This window comes from Notolepis coatsorum, assembly GCF_963971535.1.
Source record: "Notolepis coatsorum genome assembly, chromosome: 12".
Taxonomy (NCBI): Eukaryota; Metazoa; Chordata; class Actinopteri; order Aulopiformes; family Paralepididae; genus Notolepis; species Notolepis coatsorum.
The window spans coordinates 130499746-130521385 of NC_140176.1; the positions used below are offsets into that span (position 1 = coordinate 130499746).

The 21640-nt window shown below is 49.2% G+C and overlaps 1 protein-coding gene across 1 annotated transcript in view; it reads right to left on the reverse strand.

The window, feature by feature from the left end:
• Window positions 1-21640, reverse strand: part of LOC311238055 (sodium channel protein type 4 subunit alpha B-like) — a gene marked incomplete at its 3' end in the record, with an annotated part of 252987 nt that overhangs the window by 54408 nt on the left and 176939 nt on the right. Inside the window, exons 19-21 of the mRNA XM_084326018.1 lie at window positions 18290-18343; window positions 4909-5046; window positions 1695-1799 (exon numbers count right to left, since the gene is read on the reverse strand). Of these exons, the coding sequence (XP_084182144.1) occupies window positions 1695-1799; window positions 4909-5046; window positions 18290-18343 (297 nt within the window). The remainder of the gene's footprint in view (window positions 1-1694; window positions 1800-4908; window positions 5047-18289; window positions 18344-21640) is intronic.

Consider the following 21640-nt stretch of genomic DNA (forward strand, 5'->3'; position numbering starts at 1 on the left):
TATTAACACTTTAACCGCCGAAAACGCCGGAACTCGTCATTCCCCGCCATGCTCATTCCGCCGAGGATGCCTTAACTCGTCTTTGATGTCAATATTTCAAAAATCTGTCATCGAAATCATATTTCCTTTCCGGGGCCCTGAGACACAAGTGTGATCTCCTCTCAACTCTCTAGCGGTTCAAGAGCGCCATCTGGTGGCCGATCGGCAGATCGCCAACCGGATATTAACCTTTGAACCAGTAGTACTCATGCAAATGTGGTCCGGCCACTCTCTATTGCTCCCGCGACTCCATCTTGAAACACTGGATAATAGATTGCTCGCCCTAACTCAATAAACAACGTTATTTGGACGTATATACTATTATACAACCTGGAAATGGATCGGGAATTTCTACATCCCATAATCGAAAACGGTCTACTCCACGCTGATCGTCCAACGGCGCGAGGAACATACGGTAAGATTCAGCATTATATTCTAACGTGTTCAATATAAACTGCTATGATGAACATATGACCCACTCTGGATGAATCATCTAACGTTGCCCACGGAATTATAAACGATCCCCCGCCCATCCGGTCATCATCAGATCATACGTAGATCATTCTAGAAGTACGTCCAGTTGAAATTTTTCATCTTGCGCCGATCGCTACCAAACTGTATTTCATCATCAATATAATAATAATATAAACGTTCTGAAGAAAGCTGCAGAAAACGATAAAAACATACTTATACTTTAGACCATATTTTAGTATGAATATGTGAATGAAAAAGTTTAACATTGCTACACCCTGAACAATACATATAGGACATTGAATGGGCCATAATAATGGCAATGTAGCAATAGAATTTAAAAAGTTATAGCCCTGCAAAGAAGGGGAACTTCTCCATAGACAAATAGAGCTGGCAGAGGATGGTAAATTATGAATTTAACCCATGGCGATCAAAGTGTTAAAGGCAGAATACTGGAGTACCCTGAATAATATCACAATATTAAAGACAGAATACTGGAGTACCCTAAATAATATCACAATATTAAAGACAGAATACTGGAGTACCTGAATAATATCACAATATTAACCACAGAATACTGGAGTACCCTGAATAATATCACAATATTAAAAACAGAATACTGGAGTACCCTGAATAATATCACAATATTAACCACAGCATAATGCGGATCTGACTGTCTATTCTTCTGATAGCAGGTGTTTAATCAAAGATCCCCGCTTTCTAGTGTTGCACAAGGACCAATCAGCATGGGTATGGGCGGGTTCATTTTCCATTGATGGGGATTTGATTGGCTGTTTACCTGCGGTCGCAGGATTAATAGCGTTAACGTTAGTTCGGCCAGATAAACAATTAAAATATACTAATTAAAATGGTTGGACCTATGAGATTTGTACTTTGTAGGTCTGCATTTTAAATGTAAGGAGTAAAAAGTATGTTTTTTTCTCTGAAATGTAATGGAGTAAAAGTACAAAGTATACAAATGTAATAATACTCGAGTAAAGTACAAATCCCCCAAAACAGTACTTAAGTATTGTAACAAAGTACAATTACTCAAGTACTTTACACCCCTGGTTAGTTGTGTACAGTAGTTAGTTGGTTAGTTGGTTGGTTGTTAGTTGTGTAGTTAGTTGTGTAGTTAGTTGTGTAGTTGGTTGGTTAGTTGGTTGGTTGGGTATTTAACCTACTAATGGCCGTGGGACAGGTTTCTGCGGTTTCTTGGAGCCCAGTTTCTTCATAGCGTTGTAATATTTCTTCTGTTCCTCAGTCATGAAGATGTCTTTACCTCCAAAGTACAGACACAATATATACAGTATGTTAACTCACTGGACTCAGTCTGTGTTGAGTTTGAAGTAAATACATTTAAGTCAATTAACTCACATTATAAAAAGGGAAGCTAAAATCAAGCATGTGATTGGTCTAATTCCTTTGCACAATTGGTTATCACTGTGTGCCAACTGGTTAGTTAGGGTCACATGAACAAGCTGCTACAGCGCTGGGGTGGTGCAGCTGGAGGGAGGGGGTGAGCCGTTTAATAATCACCTAAACATTAAGCCCCTCTAGCCACTACCCTGTGGTGCAGCTGGAGGGAGGGAGTGAGCCGTTTAATAATCACCTAAACATTAAGCCCCTCTAGCCACTACCCTGTGGTGCAGCTGGAGGGAGGGGGTGAGCCGTTTAATAATCACCTAAACATTAAGCCCCTCTAGCCACTACCCTGTGGTGCAGCTGGAGGGAGGGAGTGAGCCGTTTAATAATCACCTAAACATTAAGCCCCTCTAGCCACTACCCTGTGGTGCAGCTGGAGGGAGGGAGTGAGCCGTTTAATAATCACCTAAACATTAAGCCCCTCTAGCCACTACCCTGTGGTGCAGCTGGAGGGAGGGAGTGAGCCGTTTAATAATCACCTAAACATTAAGCCCCTCTAGCCACTACCCTGTGGTGCAGCTGGAGGGAGGGAGTGAGCCGTTTAATAATCACCTAAACATTAAGCCCCTCTAGCCACTACCCTGTGGTGCAGCTGGAGGGAGGGAGTGAGCCGTTTAATAATCACCTAAACATTAAGCCCCTCTAGCCACTACCCTGTGGTGCAGCTGGAGGGAGGGAGTGAGCCGTTTAATAATCACCTAAACATTAAGCCCCTCTAGCCACTACCCTGTGGTGCAGCTGGAGGGAGGGAGTGAGCCGTTTAATAATCACCTAAACATTAAGCCCCTCTAGCCACTACCCTGTGCGACCCAGCCCAAGCCAGCCACTGTACAGCTAATTACTTGTTGATGCATTTTTTTGTATTTCTCCTATTTCTTGGGATTATCTATCACAAACACTGAATGTTATTGGCATAGCTTGGAGCGCAGTTAGTGTGTCTACCTTCTGTGAACGTTTAGTGAGAATCTGCATTGCAAACCGATTTCTATATGGTGGAGCCATATCCATTATAAGAATGGAACTGTACCTACAGTAGATTTCATTCACGGTTCTTGCTCCTACAGTACCTGGTGATACTAAATCCAAATGTACCTCTGCCATTGGAACTAGTCGATTTGGCCCAATCCATAAATGTGCAACTTGGCTATAATAAGGTAATTTATAGGCCTGATATTCTATATTCTATCATAATATTTCAAATGGCATGTGTCCGGATGGCAGAATTCAGTACTGTATCTACAACACATGATTGATTGATTGATTGAAAAGTTTATTAACAGATTGCAGAAGGGGTACAGTAAAGTACAGCTCAATACATACAATTGTTAAGGGGATGCAGACCAGAGAAAGACTTTCATCTTGTTTACATCAGGGTCCCCCATTTTCTATTCATCATAACATATACGACATACAGATAGACAGTAGGCTACTGCTACATCTATACATTTATGACATACCAGATTTGCAAATACAGTACTGTTTGTGATACAAAAAGTGTCTAGAAAAGAGTGTATATACATTTGACGTAGAAACTGTACATTGGAGGAGGTTGGGTAGGTGGGGTGGGGTTGGGTGGGTGGGGGGGGGACTGTACATTGGAGGTGGGGGGGGGGGCACTGTACACTGTACATTGGAATACTGACAAAGCCATACTTGGTAATTTACTGTACAACTGGGTTAGGACATTTGTAGGGGCCAGTTTAGAATTGTCTCCCGTAGGTGTTCTTTGAGAGTGTTTTTAAAAGTGGGTAGTGATTCACATTCCTTTACAGCTTTGGGTAGGGCGTTCCACATTGATGTGGCATAATTGCAAAACGTGTTTAGTCCCTTGTTTGAGCCGAATCTGGGTTTAACATGATTTGTGGAGCTCCCTCTGGTGTTGTGATCGTGGTATTCACTGACCTTTGGGAAGTATTTTGACATGTACATGGGTACCTTGTAGACCAGGCCCATTGCAAGTTGCTGTACTCTGTCGTCTACTCTAAGCCATCCTAGGTTGTCAAAGTGGGCAGGGGTGAGGTGGGTTCTAGGAGTCAGGTCAAGCAGTAGTCTGACTAGTTTGTTTTGAGATGTTTGTAATTTGGTTTTTAGTGCCTTTGAGGTGCTTTGGTACCATGAGGTACAAGCATAGTCGTAGTACCTTTGAATGAGTGCTCCTGCCAGAGTCTTCGGGGTATTCTTGTTTACCAGAGAGGAGATCCGGTACAAGAATCGAGTTTGTTAGTTGACTTTTTTTATTACATTGGATGCCATTTTGTCACAGGAAAGATTAGCCTCTAGGATGGAACCCAGGTAGGTAATTTCATCTTTCCTTGTGACAATATTGTCACCCACTGTAACTGAGAAGCCGTCGGTCTTGCTGAATTTGTTATTTGAACCGAAGAGAATGGACTCTGTTTTGCCCAGGTGTAATGATAGTTTGTTATTGGCGAGCCAGGTGCAGATTTTGCCTAGTTCCGAGCTGAGGGTTTTTTCAACCTGTAACTTGTTCTTGTCAGAGACCAGCAGGGCTGAGTCGTCCGCAAACAGGAACAAGTTGCAGTCACAAGCTGTCACATTCTGTTGAATCATCTACCCTTTATTAATTTGCTTAGATTTTTTGTAGTTGTCTGGTAATTCTTAGCATGGTGTTATTCACTGTCAAATATGGAAAGAAAAATCGTAATTTATATTCTCCTTTGTTTCATCACAATTTGCTCAAGCCTAGTAACAGACACAATATTACTGACACTGGGAATACATTCCCTGAGGTCCATAGATGTCCCTAGATACCATGAACATGCAAGTAAACATCCATTTACTTAGGTATGTATTTTTAGGCGGATTTTCTGAAAATAGGGCTAGGGCAGGCTAACTAACTAACAAAAGATTACGTTTGTTTGTTTTTAGCCTTTTATTGATTGTAGTTAATGGTATGCTCATGGTCAGTCAGTCTGTTGACCAGGTAGATGATTGGTTAGTTAAGAAACTTATCTTTGCTTTTTGCTGGTTGAAATTGTCGATAATAACTCCAATGAAGAGGTTGAGAGTGAAGAAGGAGCCAAAAATGATGAAGATGACAAAATACAGATACATGTAGAGACTATCTTCATATACTGGCTGCTGCTCCACCTAAACACACAAACACACACACGTTTTAAATACTTAATTTAATCCTAAATCTAATCACATCTGCACGTTGAATTCAAATATCACAAAAGCTCAAAAAGCATATTCTGGCTACCTATTAAAACAGAGATCTAACTAAATCACACTGTCTGGCTACCTACTACAACAGATATATAACTAAATCACACTGTCTGACTACCTATTAAAACAGAGATCTAACTAAATCACACTGTCTGGCTACCTATTAAAACAGAGATCTAACTAAATCACCCTGTCTGACTACCTACTACAACAGATATATAACTAAATCACACTGTCTGACTACCTACTACAACAGATATATAACTAAATCACACTGTCTGACTACCTATTAAAACAGAGATATAACTAAATCACACTGTCTGGCTACCTACTACAACAGATATATAACTAAATCACACTGTCTGGCTACCTGTTACAGCAGAGATATAACTAAACCACACTGTCTGGCTACCTGTTACAGCAGAGATAGAACTAAACCACACTGTCTGACTACCTACTACAACAGATATATAACTAAATCACACTGTCTGGCTATCTGTTACAGCAGAGATATAACTAAACCACACTGTCTGACTACCTGTTACAACAGAGATATAACTAACTCTAACTCTTGGTTAGTGTTAGTGGCAGAAACACTGTGATTGGTTAGTGTTAGTGGCAGAAACACTGTGATTGGTTATACGCCGTATTCGCTATCGCGTCCCGCTCTGAGCCTTATGAGATATACTATCTCCTATGATACCTAATGTATCTCCCACGAACAAAAAATACATGCACCACACCTGTATGGGGCCCCGCCCCCATGGTCGCACCGCCCATATAGCAGTGACTCTAGTCACCACACATCCTTCCTCTATTTTCGTCCCAGCGTACTTGGATGCGTGCACCGTACGATAACTAGTAGGATGAAAAGATTAAAGAAGATTCGTAATGTTGAGGGCTTACCGGAGGATTGTGTTTCCCTGGATTCTCCGGAGCTTGTCTCGACGACGCAGACCTATGCTGGTGGTTCCTCGGCTGACGGCGACGGACCGAGGGGCAGCGTACAAGGTTTGGCTAACGGGTCGGCTTGTACAAAGGTGAGGTCTGTGTCAGTAGGCATCGATGTCGGTGTTAGTCGTGCTGTGGAGTATGTTTCAGCACCGGGGCTGGGGCGGCTTGGCGATCGTTCCACTGTCGTGGGCGATGTCTTGGCGATCCTGGAACGTGCTGTTAACGCTAATGCTACTACTGTTGTTTCTGCTAACACTGATGTTGACGCTGGAATGTCTAGTAATCCCCGCCGCGGGTTTCCGCTTTTCCCTCCTCTTGCCAGCTTCATTGATGAAGGTCAGTCGGTGGTGGATGTGGGGGGGTTTGCTGAGCTTTATTTACCTTTTTTACGGGTGAAGGGGCTGACAACGGGGTGCAGGCCGGGGGTACCTTGGCTGAGCAGCCAGGTAGCTTTTTTCCTGTGCCCAGGCGGGGATGAACGGCGTTCCACCCGGCCGATGCTTGATAACATATCGGCTCGGAGGGTGGCAGTATGGACGAATGAGTGGTATACTGCTGCAGGATGGTATTTAGCGGCGGCCAGTGTTGTGGCTCAGCTGGCTACTTTCCTATCCAAGATGGCGTCGGGTTGTGGGTCTTTGGGTCAGACCGACATTGTAAACGTGATTCATGTTTGTGGTGTTATAGAGATCTTGACTCAGTCGCAAGCTATAACTGCGGGGAGGATTCGGATGCTATCAACTTTAGTTGTTAGGCATGCTTGGTTGGAGCAGTCTCCTCTTGGGGAAGAGGATAGGTTTTCTCTCCTCATGACTCCTTTTTCCACAGATAGTCTTTTTGGGCGTTCTGTGGAGGCGCAGGCGGTTATTGATCGGGGTCCTACACCGTCTCACGCTGTGCAGCCAGAGGTGGGAGCACGGTCTCGTCAACGACTGTGGCGAGATCCTCGACAGGCGGCCATTTTCCCCCCGCCAGTGGTGCCCTGGTTGGAGTGTCAACAGGGTATTGCGAGGCCGACAGCCTTGGCGGCCGAGGGATCGGCCATTTTGGGTGATTTCGGGTTTGGTATACCAACCCGTCGTCATTTTGCCGCGAGCAGCCCACTCCCCGTTCGGTCCGCTTTCTGTTACCCTCAGAAGCGGGGCTCTGAGCGTTCTCCTTTGGCTGCGGGCCGCGAACCTTCTTTGAAGCGTATGCGGCCCCATTCTTCGCTTCTCATGGGGGCAGGGGCTGACACCCAGTTGATGGCTGAGCCTGGGTCTGTCCGTGAGAATGTTCCGTCGTCGCGTGGTTCCTACACCGCAGGTTGTGGGTGGGTGGAACCTGGTGTTACAGCTGCCACTAGCTCCAGTGGTCAGCAGGGGGATTCGGTGCCTCTTCTGTTGAATGCTCAGCAGGGGTTACCCCGGCTTCGCCCTCGCCAGGCGGGGTGTCGCGCTGTTGCCTCCCACTCCCGTCAAACCGGCAGTGGTCTGCAAAGAAGAGGCGAGCGTGATTTGAGTGGTAGCAATATCACTGCAGCGCTTCGGCGTGTCCCATGGGGTCCTCATGCCTTGCGTGTCTAGCTGCGGAACGACTCCTCAGCGTACGCTGGTGGGGTGTTCAGGGGCGAGTGTGTGTCCACAAGTTTGGTGACAGCTCCTCCCGTATCAAACCGGCCCTTTCTGTCGGGGTCCTCCCTTGGGTGTTTTGCACGACGGGGGGGACCGGGCCAACTATCTACTGTTCCTTGCGGCCCAGCGTCAGTTGGCGGCGGGGGCACTGTGGGATTATATTCACATATGGCGACGGGAATGCCTTTTGAATCGGTGGTTGCAGAGAACGTTAGAGGCGGGGCTGGTTTTGCAGTTCGCACAGCCCCATCCTCCGTTCTCAGGTTTGGTACCGACCCTATTGTCAGGGTCGGACGCGGTGACAGCCCTGGCCGACGAGATCCAATCTCTGTTGGCAAAGCAGGCCGTCGTTGTGGTCCCGAGCGAGGACGCAATGTCAGGCGTCTACTCCCGTTATTTTCTGGTGCCCAAGAAAACAGGGGGGGTCAGACCTATACTGGATCTGTCCGCGTTCAATCGGTTGATTGTAGCGAGACCGTTCAGAATGTTGACCGTCAAACTCCTTCTGCTTGCTGTCAGGAGGGGGGACTGGTTCACCTCCATAGACCTGAAGGATGCGTATTTTCACGTTCCTATTTTCCCTCCTCACAGGAGGTTCCTACGGTTCCTGTTTCAGGGCGTAGCGTACGAGTACCACAGAATGCCGTTCGGGTATTCTCTGGCTCCCCGCACATTCACCAAGTGCGTGGCGACTGCGCTGGAGCCTTTACGTCGTCGGGGGATACGAGTTCTATTCTATCTCGACGACATTCTACTCCTCAGTCGTTCGGAGGAGGTTGCCAGGTCTCATACCAGGCTGGTGGTGGAATTCCTCACCAGCCTGGGTTTTGCTGTGAATTGGAAGAAGAGTACCCCTCTTCCCAGTCGACAGGTGGAGTACTTGGGCTTGACCTTGAGGTCGAGGCCCATGCTTGCGACCCTCTCGGAGCAGCGTCGGGGGGATCTCTGTCACGTGCTCGGGGGGTTCCGTCTGGGAGGGACGGTTACGGCGCTGCAGGTGATGCGTCTGCTGGGCCTTATGTTGGCTGCTCACGTGGTGGTTCCTCTTGGCCTCCTCTTTATGAGGAGGATACAGAGGTGGTTTGTCTCTTTGAGACTGGATCCAGTGAGGGACAAGAGGAAACGGTTGACGGTTCCTTTGTCGATATGGGGGGACCTCACCCATTGGAGGAGGCTAGGTATCCTCTCCGTTGGGGTCCCCATGGGCGGCAGGAGCTCACACGTCACGGTCTTCACCGACGCCTCTCTCACGGGTTGGGGAGGGGTGCTTCGGTCTCATGCAGTGGGGGGCAGATGGACGGGTCATGCTGGCCAGGTTACCCTGCATATCAATGTGTTGGAGTTGAAGGCGGTTCTTCTGGTCCTTCAACGGCTCCACCACCTTGTGGTGGGCAGGCACGTTTTGATCAGGACGGACAATGTGACGGCGGCGGCGTATATCAACAGGCAGGGTGGGACTCGTTCCGCCCGCCTGCTCCGGGCGGCGCGCGAACTGCTGCTATGGGCATCCCGCAGGCTGCGCAGTCTGAGGGCGCTCCACGTTCCTGGTACGGAGAATGTGGGGGCGGATGTGATGTCTCGGGGCGGTCTTCGTCACGACGGGTGGGAACTCCGCTCCGACATAGTCAGGCAGATTTGGGATCGGTTCGGGGAGGCCTCGGTAGATCTGTTTGCGTGCCGACGTTCTCACAAGTGCCCCTTGTGGTTCTCGCTCAGTCAAGCAGATCATCCCCCCTTGGGGGTGGATGCCTTCTCGACGTTTCCGTGGCCGCCCGGTCTTCTGTACGCCTTCCCTCCTGTACAGCTGTTGAGTCAGCTGTTGGAGCGGATACGGAGGGAGCGCAGGACGGTGATCCTGGTCGCGCCGGACCGGGGCACGTCGGTGTGGTTCCCGGTCTTAATCCAGCTTCTGATCGCTCCCCCTTGGGCCATTCCATGGTCGGAGACGGCCCTCTCTCAGCACAACGGGGTGTTTGTCCGACCTCCGGTGTTGGGTCAGCCCCTGATGGTGTGGCTGGTGGGGGGGTGAGTCTGGAGGGGATGGAGCCCTCTGTGGTTGATACCATTCGGTGTGCGTTTGCTCCCTCCACTGTCGCGGTTTACGCGGGCAGGTGGCGTGCGTTCAAAGAGTGGTGTAAGGGGGGGGGCTGGGACCCAGTCTCCTGTCCCCTGGATGCTGTTCTGAGTTATCTCCAGTCTCTTCTTGATGGGCTGTCGGCTTCGACAGTGAGGGTATATGCGGCAGCTATATCCTCTTATCATGAGGGTTTTGAGGGGACTGTTTTGTTCAGCCACCCTCTTGTGAAGCGTTTCCTGCTTGGCGCTCGACGCGTTAAGCCGGTGCGACGCTCCTTGGCTCCGACTTGGGATCTTCAGATGGTCCTCGGTCGGTTGTCCTTGGCTCCGTTTGAGCCGCTCGAGCTGGCGCCTTTGGGCCGGCTGTCCTTCAAGACCGCGTTTCTACTGGCTGTCACTTCCGCTAAACGCGTAGGTGAGCTCTGTGCTCTCTCGGTACGTCCAGAGTGCCTGTCTTTTCGGACCGATTGCGGTGCCACTCTGCGACCTAATCCTGCTTTCGTGCCTAAGAATATCCGGAGTTCCTTCCGCTCCCGGGATATTGTGGTTTAGGCTTTTCGTCCTCCTCCTCACGCTAGTGAGTTGGATGCGGCCCTTCACCTGTCATGTCCAGTCCGTGCTTTGGGGTTTTACCTCAGCCGGACTCAGGGCTTCAGGGTTACCGATCAGCTTTTTGTCTGTTACGGTGGGGCTCATGCTGGTAAAGCGCTGTCGAAGCGGCGTCTGGCCTATTGGTTGTGCGAGGGTATTGCCCTCTGCTACACGTTGGCTGGGCAGGATCCCCCTGGGGGCGTCAGGGCGCACTCCACTCGTGGGGTGGCTGCCTCTGCCGCCCTCCTGGGTGGGGCCTCGGTGGAGGACATCTGTGCTGCGGCTTCTTGGTCCTCCCCGGGCCCCTTTGTTAGGTTTTACCTCATGGACATGACCGGGGGTTCTGTCTCCCAGGCGGTTCTGGGGTCTGTGGCCTTTCCTGCTTCCCTTCCTTTGGTTGGGTAGCAGGGGTGTATGGGTATGGGCCACAGTGTGTTGGGTCACACGTGGTTCCGCCTGTACGGTGTGTTCAAGGGGTTCTAGTTTCCCTCTTGTTCGCATTTCAGGTGGAGTTGACTGCGCCCCCCCTTCGTTAGGGAGGATGGGGTGACAGGGCTCCCCTCACCCCTTGATGTGGGCTTACGGGTCCTCAGGGGGTACATTTGTCGGGCTTCGCGTCCGCTCTTCCCCATATCTCATAAGGCTCAGAGCGGGACGCGATAGCGAATACGGCGTATAACGGTAGGTTATGTAGATAACCTAGTTATACTAGTATTGGCTGAGCGTCCCGCTCTGCGCGGCCCTGAGTTCCCTCTTGAGGAATCTTTTCCTGGGACGGGTTTTTTGGCGAGGAAGGATGTGTGGTGACTAGAGTCACTGCTATATGGGCGGTGCCACCATGGGGGCGGGGCCCCATACAGGTGTGGTGCATGTATTTTTTGTTCGTGGGAGATACATTAGGTATCATAGGAGATAGTATATCTCATAAGGCTCAGAGCGGGACGCTCAGCCAATACTAGTATAACTAGGTTATCTACATAACCTACCGTTAGTGTTAGTGGCAGACACACTGTGATTGTTTAGTGTTAGTGGCAGAAACACTGATTGGTTAGTGTTAGTGGCAGAAACACTGTGATTGGTTAGTGTTAGTGGCAGAAACACTGTGATTGGTTAGTGTTAGTGGCAGAAACACTGTGATTGGTTAGTGTTAGTGGCAGAAACACTGTGATTGGTTAGTGTTAGTGGCAGAAACACTGTGATTGGTTAGTGTTAGTGACAGAAACACTGTGATTGGTTAGTGTTGGTGGCAGAAACACTGTGATTGGTTAGTGTTAGTGACAGAAACACTGTGTTTGGTTAGTGTTAGTGGCAGAAACACTGTGATTGGTTAGTGTTAGTGGCAGAAACACTGTGATTGGTTAGTGTTAGTGGCAGAAACACTGTGATCGGTTAGTGTTAGTGACAGAAACACTGTGATTGGTTAGTGTTAGTGGCAGAAACACTGTGATCGGTTAGTGTTAGTGGCAGAAACACTGTGATTGGTTAGTGTTAGTGGCAGACACACTGTGATTGGTTAGTGTTAGTGACAGAAACTGTTATGGTTTGTAACCGACCCCAATCGCACAACACAAGACAGGTATGATGGTTTGCCAAGAAACAGATATTTATTGAACAAAAGGGAAATACAGGGAAAAGGGCACTGTCCCTTTAAGGGAGAATCACAAACACAGGAATATAATATGAGGGGAAGGAAAGGTGCCTTTAAGAGGCGGGCAGGAAAGGGAAACACTAAGGGAAAGTTAGGGAACGCCTAAGGGAAGGTTAAGGGAACGCCTTGGGACAGAGGAACTAGAGACTAGGTAAACCAGGGACAAGGAGAACTAGGGAGAGAGGACTAGGGACTAGGAGAGCTAGGGAACAGGAGAAACGGGGACTAGGGGAACTAGGGACAAGGAACTAGGTGGAACTAGAAGGGGAGAACTTGGGACCAGGAACTAGGTGGAACTAGAAAGGGGAGAACTAGGGAACAGGAACTAGGTGGAACTAGAAGGGGAGAACTTGGGACCAGGAACTAGGTGGAACTAGAAAGGGGAGAACTAGGGAACAGGAAGGAACTGGGAGGACTGGTGGAAATCATCTGGGCCGCTCTGCAGGACAGAGGAGATAGTTAATGCACAAAAGGGAAAAAACAGAGCAGGTGCAGAACAGTCCAAATAAACAAAGTGAACAAAGTAATAATATCTTCGTGTGACAAACACACAGGGGGAGATGTAAAGTCCAAAAAATACTATTCTAAGAGAGAACCAAAAACAGAGGCAATACGCTGGGAGAGTGACATCACAATCTAAACTCAACCAGGCGTATGCGTAATGGTACAGGAACAGCAGCGGGAACGGGGGCAAGGGCACTACGCTGAGTGAGTGACATCACAATCAAAACTCACCCAGCGTATGCGTAAAGGTACAGGGACAGCAACGGGAACGGGGGCAAGGGCACTACGCTGAGTGAGTGACATCACAATCAAAACTCACCCAGCGTATGCGTAAAGGTACAGGGACAGCAACGGGGCGAGGGCATCGCCACCGGGTGGCTGGCTGTCCGAGCCGAGGGACAGAGTGCTGGAAACAGTGGCGGTGACGAGGGCATCGTCCACCGGGTAGCCGCTGTCGGAGCCGAGGAACAGAGTGCTGGAACAGTGGCGGTGACGAGGGCATCGTCCACCGGGTAGCCGCTGTCGGAGCCGAGGAACAGAGTGCGCGCCACACCTTGGTGTGCGCGTCGGAACAGGGAGCTGGAAACAGTGGCGGTGACGAGGGCATCGTCCACCGGGTAGCCGCTGTCGGAGCCGAGGAACAGAGTGCGCGCCACACCTTGGTGTGCGCGTCGGAACAGGGAGCTGGAACAGTGGCGGTGACGAGGATGTCGTCCACCGGGTAGCCACTGTCGGAGCCGAGGAACAGAGTGCGCGCCACACCTTGGTGTGCGCGTCGGAACAGTGGCGGTGGCGAGGATGTCGTCCACCGGGTAGCCACTGACGGAGCCGAGGAACAGAGTGCGCGCCACACCTTGGTGTGCGCGTCGGAACAGAGAGACGCCTCGGGGTGCGTCTGCGAGGAGGAGTGTGCCAAGCACGAAGGTCTAGGAGATGCGCGGCTGCGCGCTGGTCTGGAGGAGCGTGCCAAGCTCGAAGGTCTAGGAGATGCGCGGCTGCGCGCTGGTCTGGAGGAGCGTGCCAAGCTCGAAGGTCTAGGAGATGCGCGGCTGCGCGCTGGTCTGGAGGAGCGTGCCAAGCTCGAAGGTCTAGGAGATGCGCGGCTGCGCGCTGGTCTGGAGGAGCGTGCCAAGCTCGAAGGTCTAGGAGATGCGCGGCTGCGCGCTGGTCTGGAGAGCGTGCCAAGCTCGAGGGTTCTTGGAAGATGCGCGTTGCGCGCTGGTCTGGAGAGCGTGCCAAGCTCGAGCGTCCTTGGAAGATGCGCGTTGCGCGCTGAGGACTGGAGAGCGTCTGCGCTGGTCTGGATGTGCGTCAGGACGACAGCTGCGCGGGGGGTCTGAAGAGGATGACTGGGATGCCTCCCGTGGAAGTCTAGGGAGCGCAGACCAGTCCCACTCTCAGGCAACGGCGACAGCAGGCGAAGGCTGGAGCAAACATCTCGACGCCGGAGAATGGAACAGCATAGGCAGACAGAGGATCTCCCGAAAGAGTCTAGATGTTTAGAGAATATGACTCGGCAAGTATACAACACGACCCCACGCCAAAACGAGGGGAAGCGCCCTGGTATTTAAAGCCCACAGGGGGACTAATTAGCCTGCCACCACAGGTGCGAGAGATAATAGAATATCAAACAGGTGTGGCCACTAAGGGTAAAGAACGAGAGGGTGGGGGCTAGAGAGAGTGAGTAGGGAATTCCTAACAGTAGGCTTAAAGAAGACAGAGAATAGGGAATTCCTAACAGTAGGCTTAAAGAAGACAGAGAAAAGGTAGTGAGCAGCGGGCAAAACCTCACAGTATCCCCCCCTCCAACGGGAGCCACCCGGCGACCCAAAACAAATACAGACAGAGTGGCAGGGGGCAAAACAAGAGGTACTGGCCAAGCCAGCAGGGGAAGCCACCACAAGAGTGGGGCTAGCAAAAGAAACAGGGTCGCCGAGGGGTAACTAGGGTAGCAGAGGGGCAACTGGGGGAACTGGTCTAGAGGAACTGGGTCTAGAGAACTAGTCCAGAGGAACTGGTCTAGAGAACTGGTCTAGAGAACTGGTCTAGAGAACTGGGCTAGAGAACTGGTTTAGAGAACTCGGGCTAGAGAACTGGTCTAGAGAACTGGGCTAGAGAACTGGTTTAGAGAACTGGTCTAGAGAACTGGTCTAGAGGAACTGGGTCTAGAGAACTGAGGGGCAAGCAGGGTAGCAAGGGGTTAACCATGGAAGCACCGGGAAAGGGCTAGCAGAGGGAAGGTTAGCTGCCAGGGCACTGATAGCTACAGGGCCTATGCTAGCTGTACTGCTACATCAACATAGAGGCTGCGCAAGCTGCCGGAGCCAGGCTAGCAGAGGGAAAGGGTAGCTGCCAGGGCACTGATAGCTACAGGGCCTACGCTAGCTGTAATGCTACATCAACATAGAGGCTGCGCTAGCTGCCGGAGCTAGGCTGGCAGACAGGGCTGAACCAGCATGAGAGCACAAGCTAGCTGGAAGGACAGTCCTAGCTGTGTGAGAAAAACTGACCTTGCTAGCTGAAAGGGCAGTCCTAGCAGTGGGATAAACTACACAAAAAGGTGGAGGCCATGCAGAGGGACCGGGTTAGCTGCTTGGGCCTGGCTAGCTACAGGGCCTATGCCAGCAGCAAGGGCTGCATAAACATAGAGGCTGTGCTAGCAGCCGGGGCCAAGCTAGCAGACAGGGGCTCTGCAGAGGGAAACTGGGTTAGCCGCCAGGGCATGGCTAGCTACAGGGCCTATGCCAGCAGCAAGGGCTGCATAAACATAGAGGCTGTGCTAGCAGCCGGGGCTAAGCTAGCAGACAGGGGCTCTGCTGAGGGACTGGGTTAGCTGCCAGGGCATGGCTAGCTACAGGGGGGTCAAACAGGGCAAAAAGGGAAGCAAACAGGGGAGCTAACCGGGGAGACTAACAAGCTAAACAGGGGAGTAACAGGCTAACAAGGGAGCTAAACAGGACTAACAGGGAAGCTAAACTGGGCAAACAGGGAAGCTAACAGGGCTAACAGGGGAGCTAGAGGGGAGACTAACAAGCTAACAGGGGAGCTAACAGGGCTAACAGGGGAGCTAGAGGGAACAAGAAAAAAAAGGCAAACTCAACATACACAGTCTGTGCTGGCTGGGGTCGTAGACTTGGTGGGGTCGTACTGTTATGGTTTGTAACCGACCCCAATCGCACAACACAAGACAGGTATGATGGTTTGCCAAGAAACAGATATTTATTGAACAAAAGGGAAATACAGGGAAAAGGGCACTGTCCCTTTAAGGGAGAATCACAAACACAGGAATATAATATGAGGGGAAGGAAAGGTGCCTTTAAGAGGCGGGCAGGAAAGGGAAACACTAAGGGAAAGTTAGGGAACGCCTAAGGGAAGGTTAAGGGAACGCCTTGGGACAGAGGAACTAGAGACTAGGTAAACCAGGGACAAGGAGAACTAGGGAGAGAGGACTAGGGACTAGGAGAGCTAGGGAACAGGAGAAACGGGGACTAGGGGAACTAGGGACAAGGAACTAGGTGGAACTAGAAGGGGAGAACTTGGGACCAGGAACTAGGTGGAACTAGAAAGGGGAGAACTAGGGAACAGGAACTAGGTGGAACTAGAAGGGGAGAACTTGGGACCAGGAACTAGGTGGAACTAGAAAGGGGAGAACTAGGGAACAGGAAGGAACTGGGAGGACTGGTGGAAATCATCTGGGCCGCTCTGCAGGACAGAGGAGATAGTTAATGCACAAAAGGGAAAAAACAGAGCAGGTGCAGAACAGTCCAAATAAACAAAGTGAACAAAGTAATAATATCTTCGTGTGACAAACACACAGGGGGAGATGTAAAGTCCAAAAAATACTATTCTAAGAGAGAACCAAAAACAGAGGCAATACGCTGGGAGAGTGACATCACAATCTAAACTCAACCAGGCGTATGCGTAATGGTACAGGAACAGCAGCGGGAACGGGGGCAAGGGCACTACGCTGAGTGAGTGACATCACAATCAAAACTCACCCAGTGTATGCGTAAAGGTACAGGGACAGCAACGGGAACGGGGGCAAGGGCACTACGCTGAGTGAGTGACATCACAATCAAAACTCACCCAGCGTATGCGTAAAGGTACAGGGACAGCAACGGGGCGAGGGCATCGCCACCGGGTGGCTGGCTGTCCGAGCCGAGGGACAGAGTGCTGGAAACAGTGGCGGTGACGAGGGCATCGTCCACCGGGTAGCCGCTGTCGGAGCCGAGGAACAGAGTGCTGGAACAGTGGCGGTGACGAGGGCATCGTCCACCGGGTAGCCGCTGTCGGAGCCGAGGAACAGAGTGCGCGCCACACCTTGGTGTGCGCGTCGGAACAGGGAGCTGGAAACAGTGGCGGTGACGAGGGCATCGTCCACCGGGTAGCCGCTGTCGGAGCCGAGGAACAGAGTGCGCGCCACACCTTGGTGTGCGCGTCGGAACAGGGAGCTGGAACAGTGGCGGTGACGAGGATGTCGTCCACCGGGTAGCCACTGTCGGAGCCGAGGAACAGAGTGCGCGCCACACCTTGGTGTGCGCGTCGGAACAGTGGCGGTGGCGAGGATGTCGTCCACCGGGTAGCCACTGACGGAGCCGAGGAACAGAGTGCGCGCCACACCTTGGTGTGCGCGTCGGAACAGAGAGACGCCTCGGGGTGCGTCTGCGAGGAGGAGTGTGCCAAGCACGAAGGTCTAGGAGATGCGCGGCTGCGCGCTGGTCTGGAGGAGCGTGCCAAGCTCGAAGGTCTAGGAGATGCGCGGCTGCGCGCTGGTCTGGAGGAGCGTGCCAAGCTCGAAGGTCTAGGAGATGCGCGGCTGCGCGCTGGTCTGGAGGAGCGTGCCAAGCTCGAAGGTCTAGGAGATGCGCGGCTGCGCGCTGGTCTGGAGGAGCGTGCCAAGCTCGAAGGTCTAGGAGATGCGCGGCTGCGCGCTGGTCTGGAGAGCGTGCCAAGCTCGAGGGTTCTTGGAAGATGCGCGTTGCGCGCTGGTCTGGAGAGCGTGCCAAGCTCGAGCGTCCTTGGAAGATGCGCGTTGCGCGCTGAGGACTGGAGAGCGTCTGCGCTGGTCTGGATGTGCGTCAGGACGACAGCTGCGCGGGGGGTCTGAAGAGGATGACTGGGATGCCTCCCGTGGAAGTCTAGGGAGCGCAGACCAGTCCCACTCTCAGGCAACGGCGACAGCAGGCGAAGGCTGGAGCAAACATCTCGACGCCGGAGAATGGAACAGCATAGGCAGACAGAGGATCTCCCGAAAGAGTCTAGATGTTTAGAGAATATGACTCGGCAAGTATACAACACGACCCCACGCCAAAACGAGGGGAAGCGCCCTGGTATTTAAAGCCCACAGGGGGACTAATTAGCCTGCCACCACAGGTGCGAGAGATAATAGAATATCAAACAGGTGTGGCCACTAAGGGTAAAGAACGAGAGGGTGGGGGCTAGAGAGAGTGAGTAGGGAATTCCTAACAGTAGGCTTAAAGAAGACAGAGAATAGGGAATTCCTAACAGTAGGCTTAAAGAAGACAGAGAAAAGGTAGTGAGCAGCGGGCAAAACCTCACAGAAACACTGTGATTGGTTAGTGTTAGTGGCAGAAACACTGTGATTGGTTAGTGTTAGTGGCAGAAACACTGTGATTGGTTAGTGTTAGTGGCAGAAACACTGTGATTGGTTAGTGTTAGTGGCAGAAACACTGTGATTGGTTAGTGTTAGTGACAGAAACACTGTGATTGGTTAGTGTTAGTGGCAGAAACACTGTGATTGGTGGCATGATGGTCTGACCTCTCTAGAGTCCACAGCTCCGTACATAATGTCCATCCAGCCTTTAAACGTTGCCTGAAACACAGAATGTACCTTTATTAATCACTTATCTACAGTGAACTAGGTGATGAAGAGGAGCTTTATTAATCACTTATCTACAGTGAACTAGGTGATGAAGAAGAGCTTTATTAATCACTTATCTACAGTGAACTAGGTGATGAAGAGGAGCTTTATTAATCACTTATCTACAGTGAACTAGGTGATGAAGAAGAGCTTTATTAATCACTTATCTACAGTGAACTAGGTGATGAAGAAGAGCTTTATTAATCACTTATCTACAGTGAACTAGGTGATGAAGAGGAGCTTTATTAATCACTTATCTACAGTGAACCTAGGTGATGAACAGAGTCCATTCTCTTCGGTTCAAATAACAAACTCAGCAAGACCGACGGCTTCTCGGTTACAGTGGGTGACAATATTATCACAAGGAAAGATGAAATTACCTACCTGGGTTCCATCCTAGAGGCTAATCTTTCCTGTGACAAAATGGCATCCAATGTAATAAAAAAAGTCAACCAACGAACGCGATTCTTGTACCGGATCTCCTCTCTGGTAAACAAGAATACCCTGAAGACTCTAGCACAGGGGTGGCCAACCAGTCAGAGACTAAGAGCCACAAAAAAATGACTGTGGTACCACAAAGAGCCACACCATATACCAGCGTTTCTCAACCTTTTTTTTCAGTCACGGCACCCTTCATGTGTTTATAGGTCTCACCCTCTGGCCTCTGAAGTTGCTAATGTCTTTTTTATTTGGGCCTCACAGGGTTAAAAGTACCCTGTGAGACCCACGGTTGCAAAATTACAAAATCACTTTTAGCCATTTAAAAAAACAATGTTTATTTAAAAAAATTTAAAGGGGAACTATTTTACTATTTCTTTCACTATTTGGGCACTTTTACACAATTCCTGTGAGTCTATGGAACACCTAGGTTTTTTTCAAAAAAAATGCATTGTTTTGTATTTCTAATCAAGTACTAAAAACCGCATTTTTCTACCTCAAGATCTTAAGCCGTTTTGAGGCTGGGCTCCAACCACTGTGTGGCCTGGTGCCAACTGCCACATCAACTGCCACATTATTATGCAGCTGAGAAATCTCTGACATCACAGATATGCACATTTTCAGATGACTCAGTTCAGTGAGGGTGAATATTGTGAGAGGAGAATTGGAAGAATTCGCCAATATGAGAATTAGAGACATATATCCTATTAATATAAGTCCACATAGCTAAGAAACAATGGTAAACACTGAAAAAAGCCATTTATAAGATAGTTCCCCTTTAAGCACATGTATAGTCAATTGGTCCTGTTGTTCAGCCTCACAATGCTATTTGATAGTAAATGTGTTTATATGTCCCACCCTCTGGCCTCTGAAGTTGCTAATTTCTTTTTAATTTGGGCCTCACAGGGTTAACCTCTTAAGCCCGAGATATACAGTAAAAGTGTATATTTTTAGCATTATGTTTGTTTACCAATTATTTTAACTGTTATTAGTGAAATATAAGATTATAGAAATCTTAGGGCATTGAGTCGGAAACCGGCGCATATTGACAGGAGGAAGTGGCACAGCCAAAAGTGATTGTAGTCTTTTGAAGGAAGAGACTCAGGGCTTTCAAATTTCGAAAAACTACCCTACCCAGCTCACACCAGCCCCTGTCAATCATCTGACTTCTGGATTTACTTTTTAATTTCTCGTATTTTTGGGGATTATCTCCCACAAACCTGAACGTTATTGCCATAAAACAGAACGCAGTTCGTTTCTCTACCTTTCTGTGAACGTCTTGCAAAAAACGGTGTTGCAATATGATGAAAAATGGTGGAGAAATTTACATTATAAAAAAGATGGCAGAATTCAGTACTGTATCTACAAAACCTTCTGTTTAATCATCTTCCCTTTATTCATTTGCTTAGATTTTTCAGGTCTGGTCAATTTTAGCATGGTGTTATTTACAGTCAAAGATAATTTTTTTTTTAAATAGAATTGATATTCTCCTTTGGTTCATTACAATTTACTCAAGCCTAGTAACAGACACACTATTTCTGACACTGATCCATATATGTCCCTAGATTCAGATACCAAGAACATGCAAATGGACCATTAAAAAAAAAATTGTAAATGTTTATTCTACGTCCTTATGGAATGAGTGACATACAAAAAAAAAACTAAAAAAAACTAAAAAAAACTAAAAAAAAAAAAAAACTAAAAAAAAAATTAAAAAAAATATTTTTTTTTTATTTTTTTTTATTTTTTTTTATGGATGGAAGAGCCGCACATTGACGGGCAAAGAGCCGCATGCGGCTCGCGAGCCGCGGGTTGGCCACCCCTGCTCTAGCAGGAGCACTCATTCAAGGGTACTACGACTATGCTTGCACCTCATGGTACCAAAGCACCTCAAAGGCACTAAAAAACAAATTACAAACATCTCAAAACAAGCTAGTCAGACTACTACTTGACCTGACTCCTAGAACCCACCTCACCCCTGCCCACTTTGACAACCTAGGATGGCTTAGAGTAGACGACAGAGTACAGCAACTTGCAATGGGCCTGGTCTACAAGATACACTACGCGACCAAGGTACCCATGTACATGTCAAAATACTTCCCAAAGGTCAGTGAATACCACGATCACAACACCAGAGGGAGCTCCACAAATCATGTAAAACCCAGATTCGGCTCAAACAAGGGACTAAACACGTTTTGCAATTATGCCACATCAATGTGGAACGCCCTACCTAAAGCTGTAAAGGAATGTGAATCACTACCCACTTTCAAAAACACTCTCAAAAAACACCTACGTGAGACTGCAATTCGAAACTGGCCCCTACAAATGTCCTAACCTAGTTGTACAGTAAATGACCAAGTAAGGCCTTGTCAATATTTTAATGCACAGTGTAAAATGTGTGTGTGTCCCCTACCCAACCCCCCCCCCCCCACACCTCCAATGTACAGCCCTCACCCAACCCACCCAACCCCACCCCACCCAACCAACCTCCTCCAATGTACAGTTTCTACGCCAAATGTATATACACTCCTTTTCTGGACACTTTTGTATCACAAACAGTACTGTATTTGCAAATCTGATATGTCATAAATGTATAGATGTAGCAGTACTGTCTATCTGTATGTCATGTATGTCATATATGTTATGATGAATTGAAAATGGGGGACCCTGATGTAAACAAGACGAAAGTCTTTCTCTGGTCTGCATCCCCTTAACAATTGTATGTATTGAGCTGTACTGTACTGTACCCATTCTGCAATCTGTTAATAAACTTTTCAATCAATCAATCAATCATGAAGCAGAGCGTTGTTG